The sequence below is a fragment of the Camelus ferus genome, chromosome X, assembly GCF_009834535.1.
Source record: "Camelus ferus isolate YT-003-E chromosome X, BCGSAC_Cfer_1.0, whole genome shotgun sequence".
In the NCBI taxonomy this organism is placed as follows: Eukaryota; Metazoa; Chordata; class Mammalia; order Artiodactyla; family Camelidae; genus Camelus; species Camelus ferus.
The window spans coordinates 19188944-19203478 of NC_045732.1; the positions used below are offsets into that span (position 1 = coordinate 19188944).

General features: G+C 37.3%; 1 protein-coding gene across 10 annotated transcripts in view; it reads right to left on the reverse strand.

Annotated features, from left to right (window-relative positions):
• The window catches only part of PPEF1 (protein phosphatase with EF-hand domain 1), a 124973-nt gene that overhangs the window by 20890 nt on the left and 89548 nt on the right, over positions 1 to 14535 (reverse strand). For 9 of the 10 annotated variants that reach the window (XM_032475729.1, XM_032475727.1, XM_032475724.1 and 6 more), the window contains 4 exons: positions 14011 to 14177; positions 7292 to 7328; positions 6187 to 6336; positions 2099 to 2245 (listed from right to left, as the gene is read on the reverse strand). In XM_032475729.1, the coding sequence (XP_032331620.1) occupies positions 2099 to 2245; positions 6187 to 6336; positions 7292 to 7328; positions 14011 to 14177 (501 nt within the window). The remainder of the gene's footprint in view (positions 1 to 2098; positions 2246 to 6186; positions 6337 to 7291; positions 7329 to 14010; positions 14178 to 14535) is intronic. The other variant, XM_032475730.1, reaches the window with a different exon arrangement.

Consider the following 14535-nt stretch of genomic DNA (forward strand, 5'->3'; position numbering starts at 1 on the left):
CTGAATAGAACTATAGTAAGAAAGAAAATTGAATTAGTAATTTTTAAACTGCCTACAAAGAAAAAAGCCCAGGCTCAGATAGCTTCACTGATTAATTTTACCAAACATTTGAAGAATTATTATCAATCCTTCACAAACTCCTTCAAAAAAATAGAATAGCAGATAATGCTTCCCAACTCATCCTATGAGGTTAATCTTATACTAATACCAAAGACATCATAAGAAAGAAACCTACAGACCAATACCCCTTATGAATATAGATGTAAACATCTTCAAAAAATAGCAAAGTGAAGCCAGCAACATATTAAATGGATTACACATGATAATGAAATAGGATTTATCCCAGAAATATAAGGTTGCTTTAACATCTGAAATCAACCAATATAATACACTATATTAGTAGAATAAAGGACAGACAATACATGATCATTTCAATAGAAGCAGAAAAAGCACTGGACAAAGTCCAACACTCTTTTGTGATAAAAACACTCAAGAAAGTAGGCACAGAAGAGAACTTCCTTAATCTGATGAAGGGCAACTAATATAGAAACAAACAGCTAATATACTTAATGGTGAAAGACTGAATGCTTCCCCCAAATATTAGGAATAAAACAAGGGTGTCTATTCTCACCACTTCTATTTAACACTGTGCTGGTGGTTCTGGACAGGGCAATTAAGAAAGAAAAAGAAATAAAAGACAGCCAGATTAGAAAGGAAGAAGCAAAATTATCTCTATTCACGTGATAACGTGCTCTTGTACATAGAAAGTCCCAAGGAATTCACTAAAAAACGTGAGAATGAATAAATAAGTTTATCGAGGTTTACAACACAAAAGCAGTAAATAAAAGTCAATATATACCAGCAATGAACAATCTAAAATGTAATTAAGAAAACAATTCTATTTACAATAGCATCAAAAATATTTAGGAATAAATTAGGAATAACTTTAATAAAACAAGTGCCTCAGTGTACATGATTACAAAACACTGTTGAAATTAAATATCTAAACAAATGGCAAGACATCCCATGTTCATGGAAATGAAGAAATAATATTGTTAAGATTACAACAGTACTTAAATTGATCCACAGATTCAAGGCAATTCCTACCAAAGTCCTAGCTCTTTTTTGGTAGAAATTGACAAGCTGATCCTAAAATTCATATGGAAATTCAAAGGACCCAAAATAGTCAAAACAAACTTGAACAACAAAAATAAAGATGGAGAACTCACACTTTCCAGGTTCAAAACTTTCTACAAAGCCATAGTAATCAAAACTGTATAGTACTGACATTAAGGATAGACATACAGATCATGAAATAGAAGTAAGAGTCTAGAAATAAACCTTCATATTTATGGTCAATTTATTTTTGATAAGGGTGCCAAGAAAATTCAATGAGAATAAGTCTTTTTAACAAATGGTGGTGGGATAACTGGATATCAGCATGCAACAGAATGAATTTGGAAACCTACCTCATATCATACACAAAAATCAACTTAAAATGGATCAGATACCTAAATGTAAGAGCTAAAACTATAAAACTCCTAGAGAAAACATAGGAATAAATCTTCATGACTTGGCTAGACAATAGCTTCCTAGATACAACACCAAAAGCACAAAGCAAAAGCATTTCTTTTACTCTAGTTGAGTAAAAGAAGCCAGAGACAAAAGATCACATACTTTATGGGTCCATTTCTATAACATGCCCAGGAGAGACAAATTTACTAAGACCAAAAGTAGATTAGCGGTGGCCTAATTCTGTGGAGATGGAGGTGGGGGTGGGTAGAGAATGGGAAGTGACTGGTAATAGGTATGTGGAGTATTTTTTTCCAGGTGATGAAAAGGTTCTAAAATTAGATTGTGGGGATAGTTGTACAACACTGTGAATATACCAAAACCCACTGAATTATATACTTCAAATGAGTAAATGACATGGTATTTGAATATTTCTATTAAGCTATTAAAAATATAGTATTGGATTTAGAGAGAAGGATATGAGCTGCTTAGAAACGTAAGTCACTTTTTATCTATATGTTATAAGGGACAACATCATTTATGCTGCATCTCTGTTCCCACTTTGGTGAACGGTTTGATTACTCACCTGTTCCCATTCATGCTTTGTTAACTGTTCAGAAAAGGGTCCGTCTGTTTTCATTCCCCAAGCCGCAATGGCTTTACCTGCTTTATTTTTCTTCTCAGTAGCACGGTCTCCATCTATTGGAATTGGTGACATCAGCACAGATTTCATCTACAAAACAAATTCATGCTTTAACCAAACCTTATGCTTAGTGTGCTGCATGCAGAAACTTCAGCACTAGTTGCTATTCTGTCTATAATGTTGTGCCTTGACCCAATGAAAACCACATGGTCACATTTTCCATCTCACCAACCTCCTTCATCTTACTGATCCACTGATCTCTATACAGTGGGCCTGTTAAGTTCAATTTGTACATTTTTCAACTAGAGACACTGTTCTACAGGGAAGGTTTCCCATTAGAGTTTCTAAAAGACCCCAGAGGCAAAGATGTCAGTGATAGACATGTTCCACAGCATCATGATAGAAATGGAAGATGCCAAGGGAAAGTTATTCTCCCTCTGAGCCTTTATCTATACATGGTGCTAAGAGAGAACCAATGGGCTTTGAGTTCAGAAACACTTCTTAAGAGGGTGGCTGCATTTCCTTTTGTTGTGTTTTCCAGGAAAAATGAGAGAAAGTACATCTGTGTCCAGAGAAGTTTGCAAAGGAGACATAAGTTGAAAACTTTGGAAGCCCTTCAACTTCAATGCAGTAAGTTTTCAGTCTGACCTGCCAGCAATTGAATACATTCTCTAATTCTAGTAACAAAGGTGATGTATTTCTTTGGAAATAAAATGTCTTTCTGATAGTACATCAATTTCTACAACCCTTTCTACATTCCCTTACATAACTTGAGGCCATAATTTTATATTTGTCTCTTTGTAGCACCATATTATTCAAAACAATTTGAAACAATACTTCTATTACATTGGTAGCCTTAGTTCAGTGATGGACAATTCTCTGTGGTAGACACTTAAGTTTCCTCTATGAACTAGGGTGTATATAAAATCTTACCTTTATTTTTCAAAAATAATTCTGAGGTCCTGTCTCACTGAGATGGTTAGAAATTCAATCTCAGCTATTATTAGTGAGTTTACATCCTACCTTCCCTGTCCCCATCCAGCAAATGTACCCAGGTCTTAGGCAGAGCAGAATATTCTGAGAGGACACTCTGGACTTGGGTCCACACAACTCACTTCTGATAAGCTCATCAGGCAAGGCCACACAGTCTCTTAAGTACATGTGGCTCCATTGTCTTTGAGGCCACTTGTGATCAGGATACTTTGCTCGGCCCTTGTGAAGGCACCACATCATCATTTTCTCCTGGGGGGTCCAACCAGCCATCCCTTCCTACACCCTCTGCCAGGGAGTTTGAAGAATACTAAACCAGAGTCTTAGCCTTACAGAATCTTCCTTCTGTATCCCTCTGCACTGACCACCCACCCCCAACCTGCCCACCTTACAAAATACCTTTAATGAACTTAGAATGGAGGTTGTCATCAGGTTCCCCCAACCCTACCCTTCTCCTATTAACAATTATACCACCACAACAGGCATAAGCCAGGGTGCATGGTCACCCCTACACTTGAAGGATTCTAATGGATGGTAAAGTGGGGGTTATATATTTGAGCTTGAAAGTCTGTTTTTGTACCTCATCTCATAGAATTCCAAAGGCTTGAACCTACTACTTTCATTACAGTTCAATTATATTTAATGCCACAAGAATGTGCTACCAGTTCAACTTCACTCTAGGAGGTGTAGACAAAAAATATACAAATCAAATTTCTATCTTTAAAACTAGCCTTATCAGTAAGTGGAACAATGATCCCCGAAGCATGTGAAATCTGACATATCCTGGGAAAATTTTCAGCTCCAAAATTTCTCCCCAGGGTCTGTCTTGATGATTGAAATTCAAACCTCAGTTTCAAGTATCAGGAAAAAGAGCAGAGAATAGGAGAAGAGGGGTTTATGTTCAGAGTTTACACCATTTTCTTCATCTAGGTAATTAGATTTAATCCTCCCCAAAGTTCAATATGGTAGGTATTTTTAGCTTTAGTGTATAGGTATAGAAACTGAGGCTGAGAAAACTTGGGTAACTTGTGCAGTCACCCAGCCAGGAAGTGGCAGAAGCAGGATGCAATGTCAGCGATATCTGTCTGATGTCAGAGTTTCATGGTGTTTTAATAGGTTAAGGTGGCTCTCAATTTAGGATCTCCACAGAGATAGTAATGGGCATTCCAGAGACATGCTCTTAATGATTCAAAAAGCCCTGGCTGGCTTCTCAGGCTAACCTCAGGAAAGGAAAAGTTTTCAATCTGATCAATTGGTTGTGGCGGCCATGCTGATTAGCGCTGTTGTCAAAGGGCAAGTAGTGGTGGAGTGTTGCATTCCTGCCATGTGCTTGCCAATATTTGACTGACAAAAACATCATGTTCCCTTGCTCTTGGCTAGAATCATATCCACTCATTATGTTAACACTGACTATCTCATGTTGGTCAAAATATCTTATTGGCTTCACTATTTGCTGATATCATGAAAAAGATGCCTTAAACTAAGGTTGCCTTAAAATTTATTGCAACTGGGATACTTCTGACAGTAAAGGGAGGCACTATTAATAACTACACCGGACAACAGGTGTAACCCAGGAAGTATGGTCATCACTGGGTGAGGCTGGGGAGGGGAGCATGTAAAATCACCACAGAATCAGAAAAGGGATTATAAAAAGTTTTTACCCAGTTTTACCTTAGGTTTGCCCTACTTTGGTCTTAAATCTCTTAGGAGATAGTCAATAAACGTTAATTAATACTTACTACATCTTAGGTGCTGGGATTATATCAGTGAACTAGAAAAGTAGGGAAGGATGGTAAACAAACAGTACCACAATTCTTTGTTTACCTTGGTAACTGATATGAAGGATATGTACAAGGGGCTTGAGAGCATATAAAGGGGACCTGATCTAGTTGAGAAGTCATGGATGGCCTTCCAGAGGAGGGGTACATTTAAGCTGAAATTAAAAGGATGAGAAGAAGCTAGCAACAATCTTATCATTCACACATGTAAAAGGTATAAGGGCTCCAAAAACTCAAGGTAAATAGGGATCACATTTCTGTCTATATCAAATTAAATTCCAGCTCTAGATCCTACTTGCCTAGATTGGTTGGAAGTTGATTATCAGTCCTGAGGGGTAAGAGTTCAGGTTTCTCACTAGGACCACCTGATTATCCGGCTCCAGAGTTGCTTAGGCCCACATGGCACCCCCTATACCCTAGTCTTGGAGCTTTGGCTGGGCTCTGGTACAGGAGGAAGACAATTTTAGTCACTCTGCAAGGCCAGCCAAAGAAGCCTTTCACTAAGTCTGGGATCTTTACAGGCCCCACACAGTCACTTCACTCAGAGGTTCTGTTCATATTCCTGCTCTCCTTCTGCTGTATTGAATATGGTGACTTAGATTTAAATTATTAAAATATCCTCCCCCACCGCAAATTACCCTGAGCCATTGGGAGTACATTTTAAGGGAAATCATATCCATTCAGAAATCGTTTGCTTATGACTCCACTTCTATGAGGCACCTAGAACAGTCAAATTAATAGAGATGGAAAGTAGAACGGTGGCTGCCAAGGGCTGGGGAAGGGAGAATGGGGAGTTAGTGTTTAATGGGTAGAGTTTCAGTTTGGGAAGATGAAAAGTTTTAGAAATGGATGGTGGTAATAGTGGTGATGGTTGGACAACAATGTGAAAATATTTAATGCCAATGAACCATATACTTAAAAATGGTTAAAGTAGTAAATCGTATGTTGTGTATACTTTACCACAATATTAATTAATTAGAAGTTTTAACTTTTAAAAATCGGGATTTTTCACGTTTAGAAAGTATAAGAAATGCCAACATTTCTTCATTTTCCTACTTTCACCAAGAATTTTTAAAAATATATATTCCATATATAGAAATTATCCACTTAGTTCTTTATCATACAATCACAGATTTTCTTAAAATTTGTACTAATCTTTTCAGAGTTACTAAAATACAAATCAATACAAAATAATAAATGAAAGGAGGTACATATCCCTTTATAAATCTCTGAGACAAGATTCATGCAAACATTGCTTCTTACTTTGTTTCTTTCTATACGGTGGAGTAAATTCAAATCTGTGGACTCTGATATCCCTCCATGTATAACCAGGATTTCATTGTCAATGATTGTACCAATTGGAAGCCAGGTATAGACGTCTTCCAAGATTTGTAAGATTTTTTTTCCATGTAGCTGTAAGTAAGAGGTTGTGTAAGTTTGTTTTTCTGATAGGTTCAAGTTAATTGAATAGTCCCAACATACAGACAAAAAACAACAGTTTTCATGACACCCAAAGAAGCTCAGGATGGAGTCACTAACCAACTAGCATGTATTAATCATGTCTTTTTATTCTGTATTTTTGATACTTTGACCTTTTGGTGCCTTGTTGACCCTGAAGAAGAGACTGCCCCTCCCAGGGCTAGCTAATTCCTAGAGATAGTAAATGACCTGCCTTTTGTATGTAAATAAGAGTGCCTTTCATATGCAAACCAACTGATCTAGAGCTAACACTCAAAAGTGAGTCCTTCATGGAGTTCTCACACTCAGGGCCACTATTCCCCTGCCCCAATCACCCCAGGGCCAGGTACCAGACAATTTCAGATAACCCTTATGCCTCAGGGCCTGCTGAAATTATCCAAACTAGCCAATCCTAAACCTGTTTACACTGCTTCACGCAACCCTTCCCACAGAAACCACAATAAAGGCTCTTGCAGGTGTTTTCCCTCATTCTCTCTGCCTTTGACCTGCCCTGATGCTTCTCCATGTGCCCACTGCCCGGCCCAGTGCGGTGCGCCATGTCTCCCGTTTCTAAGGAACTGTAAGTACAAACCTTTTCCTTCATGACAGTCATTTCCATCTGGGCATGTTTTACCATAACTGAGTAAAATAAATCTCAGGTACCTTTAAAACAATGGAATATGTTTACATCTATGCTGAAACTTACACAAAAATCACAATGAAAAACCCTGGTTTAGTCCAAGAAGAAAAACAGATCTCTACCATGGTCAGGGCTTCATTTTGTGCTTTTATTTTATTGTCATGAATTCTGACTAGTTCTTCCATCACCCTTCTTGAAGTTTTTTTTTTTTTTTTTTTTACTTCTATGTATAAAGAACAAAAAGAATGCAAAAAAGTTGTTGAGTCTTACCTTATATTTATGCAAAATTTCTTTTGTGAAGCCATACCTGAAAAAAATGGGATTTAAACTATTTTATTAAATGTTGATAACTCCTACTTACATGAGTCATGCAAAAAAGGGAGCCTTGACATCACAAGTATCAAGAACTCAAGAAACCAGACTTTAGTTGGAAGTATTACTTACCCAAGTCTTTGCTAGGCATGATGGGAAAGAACAAACGCAGCTGATGACATCATCCCTACCCTCAAGGAGCTGAGTATACTTGGGAAAAGAAGATAAATTTCCATGGAACAATTATAAGGCAACTTAAGAAATATGTGGTTGGCACAAGTTGCATAAGTATTGCTAGGATTCAGAGACATATGCTGCGGCAGCTGGGGAAGGTGTGGGAGAACGCTTTTCATTTAGATAGAATTTCTTAGACATCCTGTATCTTATAGTAAATGAATTATTGGCAAGGGGAGGGGGGAGAAGGGGGAAGACTGAACAAAGACAAAGAAAAGCCTAGAAGATAACAAGTTGGTTCTTTATATTCTCTCTGATATAGTTCATGTAATGGTATTGAAGGTTTTAATAGAAAGTGTCAGGAATTTTAATGCCTGAATGGCAAACACCAAGGAAAATTTAATGATGGTTTTTTTTTTTCAATTACTTTCCTTGCCTTAGGATAATAATATACACCTTTAACATCCAACACAGTGAAATTAGAACATAGCATACTCACTCCAGGCTTCCGTGCAGATCATGTCATGTGAAGCTTCTATAGTGTAACGCTATGTTTTCCAAGTTAAATTCAGTCCTGCCTACTCAACAGCACCTCAAATCAGCTTACCCCAAACTGAACTCATCATTCTCCCTCATCCCAACTTTCTCCTCTTATCATGTTCCCAATATTAGTGATAGTCCAAATTCAAGCTAGGCCCTGGAGGTCATCCTCAATTCTCTCTTCTTTCAAGTCCTCCATACCACATAACTAAGCCTTAAATCACTGCCTAAACTCCTCCTGAATGTATCTACTTCTTTGGATCTCCATCTCTACCACCCGAGTCTAAGTGAAAATCCATCACCTATCTCTTCAACTACTTCCTAATTGATCTCTCCATATCCATTCTTGTCACTCTCTAAATAACTCTTCCGGCTGCATTTTACAACACAAATTTTATGATACTCTTCTATAGTTTTCCCTTGTCCTCAGAAGAAAGTCCAAATTCCTTTGCATGATCCAGTCATTTCTTAGGTCTCTAGCCCTATCAGGTACCATCCTGTCCTTCAGTCTATGTGCCTACAATCCTGAATTTCTTTCAAGTCTAAAGTCCTTTCTCAAGCTCTGCGTAAGTTGTGTCCTCACTGTGGAATATTGTTTCCCATCTGCCTGCCATGGTCCTCTATTTTTTTTTTTTTAACATCTTTACTGTGGTATGGTTCCTGTACAGTAAACTACACATATTTCAGACGTACAACTTGATGAATTTTGATAGATGTATACACCAATGAAACCACTACCTCAATCAAGATAGCTAACATTTCCATCACTCCCCTAAGAGGTACAACTTTTGAATTCCCAATTTATCCCTTCCCATCCTCTTTACCCCCTGGTAATCATAAGTTTCTTCTCTATGTCTGTGAGTCTGTTTCTGTTTTGTAGATAAGTTCATTTGTGTCCTTTTTAAGATTCTACATATAAGCAATATTACATGGTATTTTCTTTCTCTTTCTGGCTTACTTCACTTAGAATGATGATCTCCAGGTCCATCCATGTTGCTGCAAATGGCATTATTTCATTCTTTTTTATGGCTGAGTAGTATTCCAGTGTGTGGGATCTTCTTTACCCAGTCATCTGTCGATGGACATTCAGGTTGTTTCCATGTCTTGGCTATTGTAAATAGTGCTGCTGTGAACATTGGGGTTCATGTGTCTTTTCGAATTATATTTTTCTGCAGACATATGCCCAAGAGTGGGATTGCTGGATCATATGGTTAGTATATTTTTAGTTTTTTAAGGAACCTCCATACTGTCCTCCATAGTGGCTGCACCAATTTACATTCTCACCAACAGTGTAGGAGGTTCCTTTTTCTCCACACTCTCTCCAGCATCTATTTGCTTGTGGATGTTTTAATGATGGCCATTCTGACTGGTGTGAAGTGATATCTCATTGTAGTTTTGATTTGCATTTCTCTAACAATTAGTGATGTTCAGCATCTTTTCATGTGCTTGTTGGCCATCTGGATGTCTTCTTTGGAGAGATGTCTATTTAGGTCTTCTGCCCAGTGTGTGATTGGGTTGCTTGTTTTTTTTGTTTGTTTGTTTGTTTTTGTTATTAAGGTTTATGAGCTGTTTTGTTTGTGTATTTTGGAAATTAGTCCCTCATCAGTCACATTATTTGCAAATATTTTCTCTCATTACGTAGGTTGTCTTTCTGTTTTGTTGATGATATCCTTACCTGTGTAAAAGCTTTTAATTTTAATTAGACCCCATTTGTTTATTTTTGCTTTTATCTCCATTACTCCAGGAACTGGTTCAAAAAATATATTGCTGTGATTTATGCCCAAGAGTGTTCTGCCTATGTTTTCCTCTAGGAGTTTTACAGTATCTGGTCTTACATCTAAGTCCTTAACACATTTTGAGTTTATTTTTTAATATGGTATTAGAGAATGTTCTAATTTCAGTCTTTTACATGTAGCTGTCTAGTTTTCCGAGCACAACTTATTAAAGGGACCGTCTTTTCTCCGTTGTATATTCTTGCCTCCCTTGTCATAGATTAATTGACCATAAGTGCGTGGGTTTATTTTTGGATTTTCTATCCTGTTTCATTGATCTATGTGTCTGTTTTTGTGCTGGTACCATACTGTTTTGATTACTGTAACTTTGTAGTATGGTCTGAAGTCAGTGAGTGTGACTCCCCCAGCCCCATTCTTCTTTTTCAAGACTGTTTTGGCTATTCAGGGTCTTTTGTGTTTCCATACAAATTTTAACATTTTTTGTTCCATCTCTGTGAAGAATGTCATTGGTAATTTGATAGGGATTGCATTGAATCTGTATATATTGCCTTGGGTAGTACAGCCATTTTAACAACATTGATTCTTTCAATCCAAGAACACGGTATATCTTTCCATCTGTTTACGTCATCTTCATTTTCTTTCATCAGTGTCTTATCGTTTTCAGAGTACAGGTCTTTTGCCTCCTTGGGTAGGTTTATTCCTAGGTATTTTATTCTTTTTGGTGCAATGGTAAATGGTACTGTTTCCTTAATTTCTTTGTCTGCTATTTCATTGTTAGTGTACAGAAATGCAACTGATTTCTGCATCCTATGACTTAACTGAATTCATTGATGAGTTCTAGTAGTTTTCTGGTTGCTTCTTTAGGGTTTTCTATGTACAGTACCATGTCATCTGCAAACAGTGACAGTTTTACTTCTTCATTTTCAATTTGGATTCCCTTTATTTCTTATTGTTCTCTGATTGCTATGGCTTCCAAAACTATGTTGAATAAAAGTGGCAAGAGTGGGCATCCTCGTCTTGTTTCTGATCTTAGAGGAAATGCTTTCAGCTTTCCCCCATTAAGTATGATGTTAGCTGTGGGTCTGCCATATATGGCCTTTATTATGTTGAGGTATGTTCCGCCTGTGCTCACCTCCTGGAGAGTTTTTATCATAAATGGATGCTGAATTTTATCAAAAGCTTTTTCTGAATTTGTTGAGACAATCATAGGGTTTTTATTCTTCAGTTTGTTAATGCGGTGTATCACATTGATTGATTTGCAAATATTGAAAAATCCCTGCATTCCTGGGATAAATCCCACTTGATCATGATGTAAGATCCTTTTAATGCATTGTTGGAGTCAATTTGCTAGTATTTTGTTGAGGATTTTTGCATCTATATTCATAAGTGATATTGGCCTATAATCTTCTTTTTTTGTGATATCTTTGTCTGGTTTTGGTATCAGGGTGATGGTGGTCTCATAGAATGAGTTTGGAAGTGTTCCTTCCTCTGCAAATTTTTTGGAAGAGTTTCAGAAGGATAGGTGTTAACTCTTCTCTGAATGTTTGGTAGAATTCACCTGTGAAGCCATTTGTCCTGGCCTTTTGTTTGTTGGGAGTTTTTAAATTACTGATTCAATTTCAGTACTGGTAATTGGTCTATTTATATTTTCTATTTCTTCTTTATTCAGTCTTGACAAATTGTATCTTTCTAACAAATTGTCCATTTCTTCTGTGTTGTCTTTTCTGTTGGTGTAGAGTTGCTCATAGCAGCCTCTTATGATCCTTTGTATTTCTGTGGTGTTGGTTGTAATGTCTCCATTTTCATTTCTAATTTTTACTAATTTGGGCCCTCCCCCTTTTTTTCTTGATGAGTCTGACTAAAGGTTTATTAACTTGGTTTATGTTTTCAAAGAACCAGCCTTTAGTTTCATTGATCTTTTCTAATTTTTTTTAGTCTCAATTTCATTTATTTCTGCTCTAAACTTTATGATTTCTTTTCTTCTATTGACTTTGGGTTTTGTTTGTTCTTCTTTCTCTAGCTGCTTTAGGTGTAAGGTTAGGTTGTTTAATTGAGATTTTTCTGGTTTCCTGAGGTAGGCTTGTATCATTATAAACTTCCCTCTTAGAACTGCTTTTGGTGCATCCCAGAGGTTTTGTATCATTGTGTTTTCATTTTTATTTGTCTCAAAGTATTTTTTGATTTCCTCTTTGATCCATTGATTGTTTAGTAGCATATTGTTTAACTTCCACATGTTTGCAGTTTTTGCAGTTTTTTTTTTTTTCTTGTAGTTGATTTCTAGCCTTATAGCACTGTGGTTGAAAAAGATGCTTGGTACAGGTATAATTTTCTTATATTTACTGAGACTTGCTTTGTGGGCCAGCATGTGGCCGATTCTGGAAAATGTTCCATATGCACTTGAGAAGATTGTGTATTCTGTTGCTTTTGGATGGAATGCTCTATAGATAGCAATTAAGTCCCTCTGGTCTAAAGTGTTATTTAGGGCCTCTATTTCCTTATTGATTTTCTGTCTCGATGATCTGTCCATTGATGTAAGTGGGGTGTTAAGGTCCCCCACTATTATTGTGTTATTGTTGATTTCTCCTTTTATGTCTGTTAACAATTGCCTTATACATTGAGGTGCTCCTATGTTGGGTGCATATATATTTATAATTGTTATATCCTCTTCTTGGATTGATCGCTTAAGCATTATGTAGTGTCCTTCTCTGTCTCTTGTAACAGTCTTTATTTTAAAATCTACTTTATCTGATACAAGTATTGCTACTCCAGCTTTATTTTGGTTTCCATTTGCATGGACTATCTTTTCCCATCACCTTACTTTCAGCCTGCATGTGTCTCTAGCTCTGAAATGGGTCTCTTGTAGACGGCATACATATGGGTCTTATTTTGGTATCCATTCATCCAATCTATGTCATTTGGCTGGAGCATTTAATCCATTTACATTTAAGGTAATTATCAATACATACGTTCTTATTGCCATTTTGTTCATTGTTTTGGGTTTGTTTTTATAGGTCTTTTTTTCTCTTTCTTCTTTTTGTTCTCTTTTCTTGTGGTTTGATGACTATGTCATGTCCCTCTCTTGGTCTAATTCATCCTTCAGGTCTCAGCCTAATGCCATACTTCTATGGGAGAAGCTTCCAGCACCCACCAGACAGGCTGGATCCCCTACATTTGAAAAACCTGGTCAACTTGTGTCTTCCCTGCTAGATGTAAACTCTAGGAAGGCAGGGGCCATGTCTCTTTCACTAACCATTGTAGACACTAGATAAATGCAACTCATGAAATAAATGGAAGGGTAAATGGCATGCCCAAATAAACGTACCGAGCTATATAATGGGCCTCTGAAAATAGCCTTGGGATTTTTATCTTCATAATCTTAGCAATTGCATCCATACCTGAGGATTAGAATTGAAACTCTGTATTCAGGCCAGGTGCCAAAACTGCCCCAAAGACAAAACTAATCAGTTGCTGAGCTTTGATCAATGTACCCTAGGACCAAAGTATGAAATATACCATGGCTTCTACTTCTCTAGAGCAAACCAGATTCTGTTTTTCATGAAATAAGAAACAAAAGAAAAAGAAAAGGAGAACAAAAGGAAGGGGAAGAGAAGGAAGAAAAGGAAGAGGAGGAAAGAAGGGAAAGGAGAACATTTGTCACTTACTGTATATTTTAGCAAAAATTAGTAAACCATTTAACCAATCTTTATTCCTCAAATCTCCAGTGAGTCAGATAGTTGAAATGCTATGTTACAGCTGTTCTCAAATATGTTTATGAACAACTATGCCAGAAGCAATCACCATGTCATAAAAAAAATACACATCCATGAAAAACACAGTACTAGTTTCTGAGACAACATCTGAGGCAAGCCAAAAGACTGGCAACAGAATGATTCCATTTAAACCTACTCGTAGATCCTACCACACCTCCAAACCTGGCCTAACACATCTGCCCAGCTCATGATTTGGCCTATGAAGGGTAGGTGTGGAAAGAAGAACATAATAGAAGGGAGAAGGAAGAACTGGAAGAAAAGATCAGAAGAGGACTTCAGAGCAATTTACACTCACTCAGTAGAAGACTGGGGAAGGTACAGAGGGATAAGAATTGAGGTTTTCCTTGAGATTTCCCCTTATCCCTACTTCTCTACACTCACCTCTAACACTCTGCTAGGAACTAAACATGGCAGCATTTTCCAGAATAGAAAACAAAGGAAATCTATAGGCCTAGGTTACCTCATATTCATCATAAAATCTTCATGGTTGCCTCTGTTCAAGTGCAGGTCATTGGGGTAGACAAGAAAACTCACTAACAGGATCATTAGGACCTCCATGGAATTTCTTCCTCGATCTACAAAATCACCATTAAAAACATATGGGTTGCTCACTGAGGGGAGACCATTCTGTGGAAGGAAGCAGGAAAAAAACAAGCAGTTAAAAGAATGTACTTTTAAAGAAAGGCTTTGTACTCAATATCCCTGTGGATATGGAGAAAAGAGGCCAAGTCAGTGCTGGGAAAAACCTGCTCACTCACTCGAGTCAGTTTCACTCTTCCAGGGCAGGCATCCCCTGCAAGGGACTTTGAAAGTGAAGAATAAGCTTCAGACAGGAAGGTTCCAGGGAGACAAGGACTGGTCATTCTACACACCATCACCTATTACGAGTTTTCTCTGAAAGAAATGGATTATTTGTCCTATCAAAAATGGCTACTCTCATCTCCTCCTTGGGTAGAAATTTCCCTCTTCTATCCAAGGAAGAATA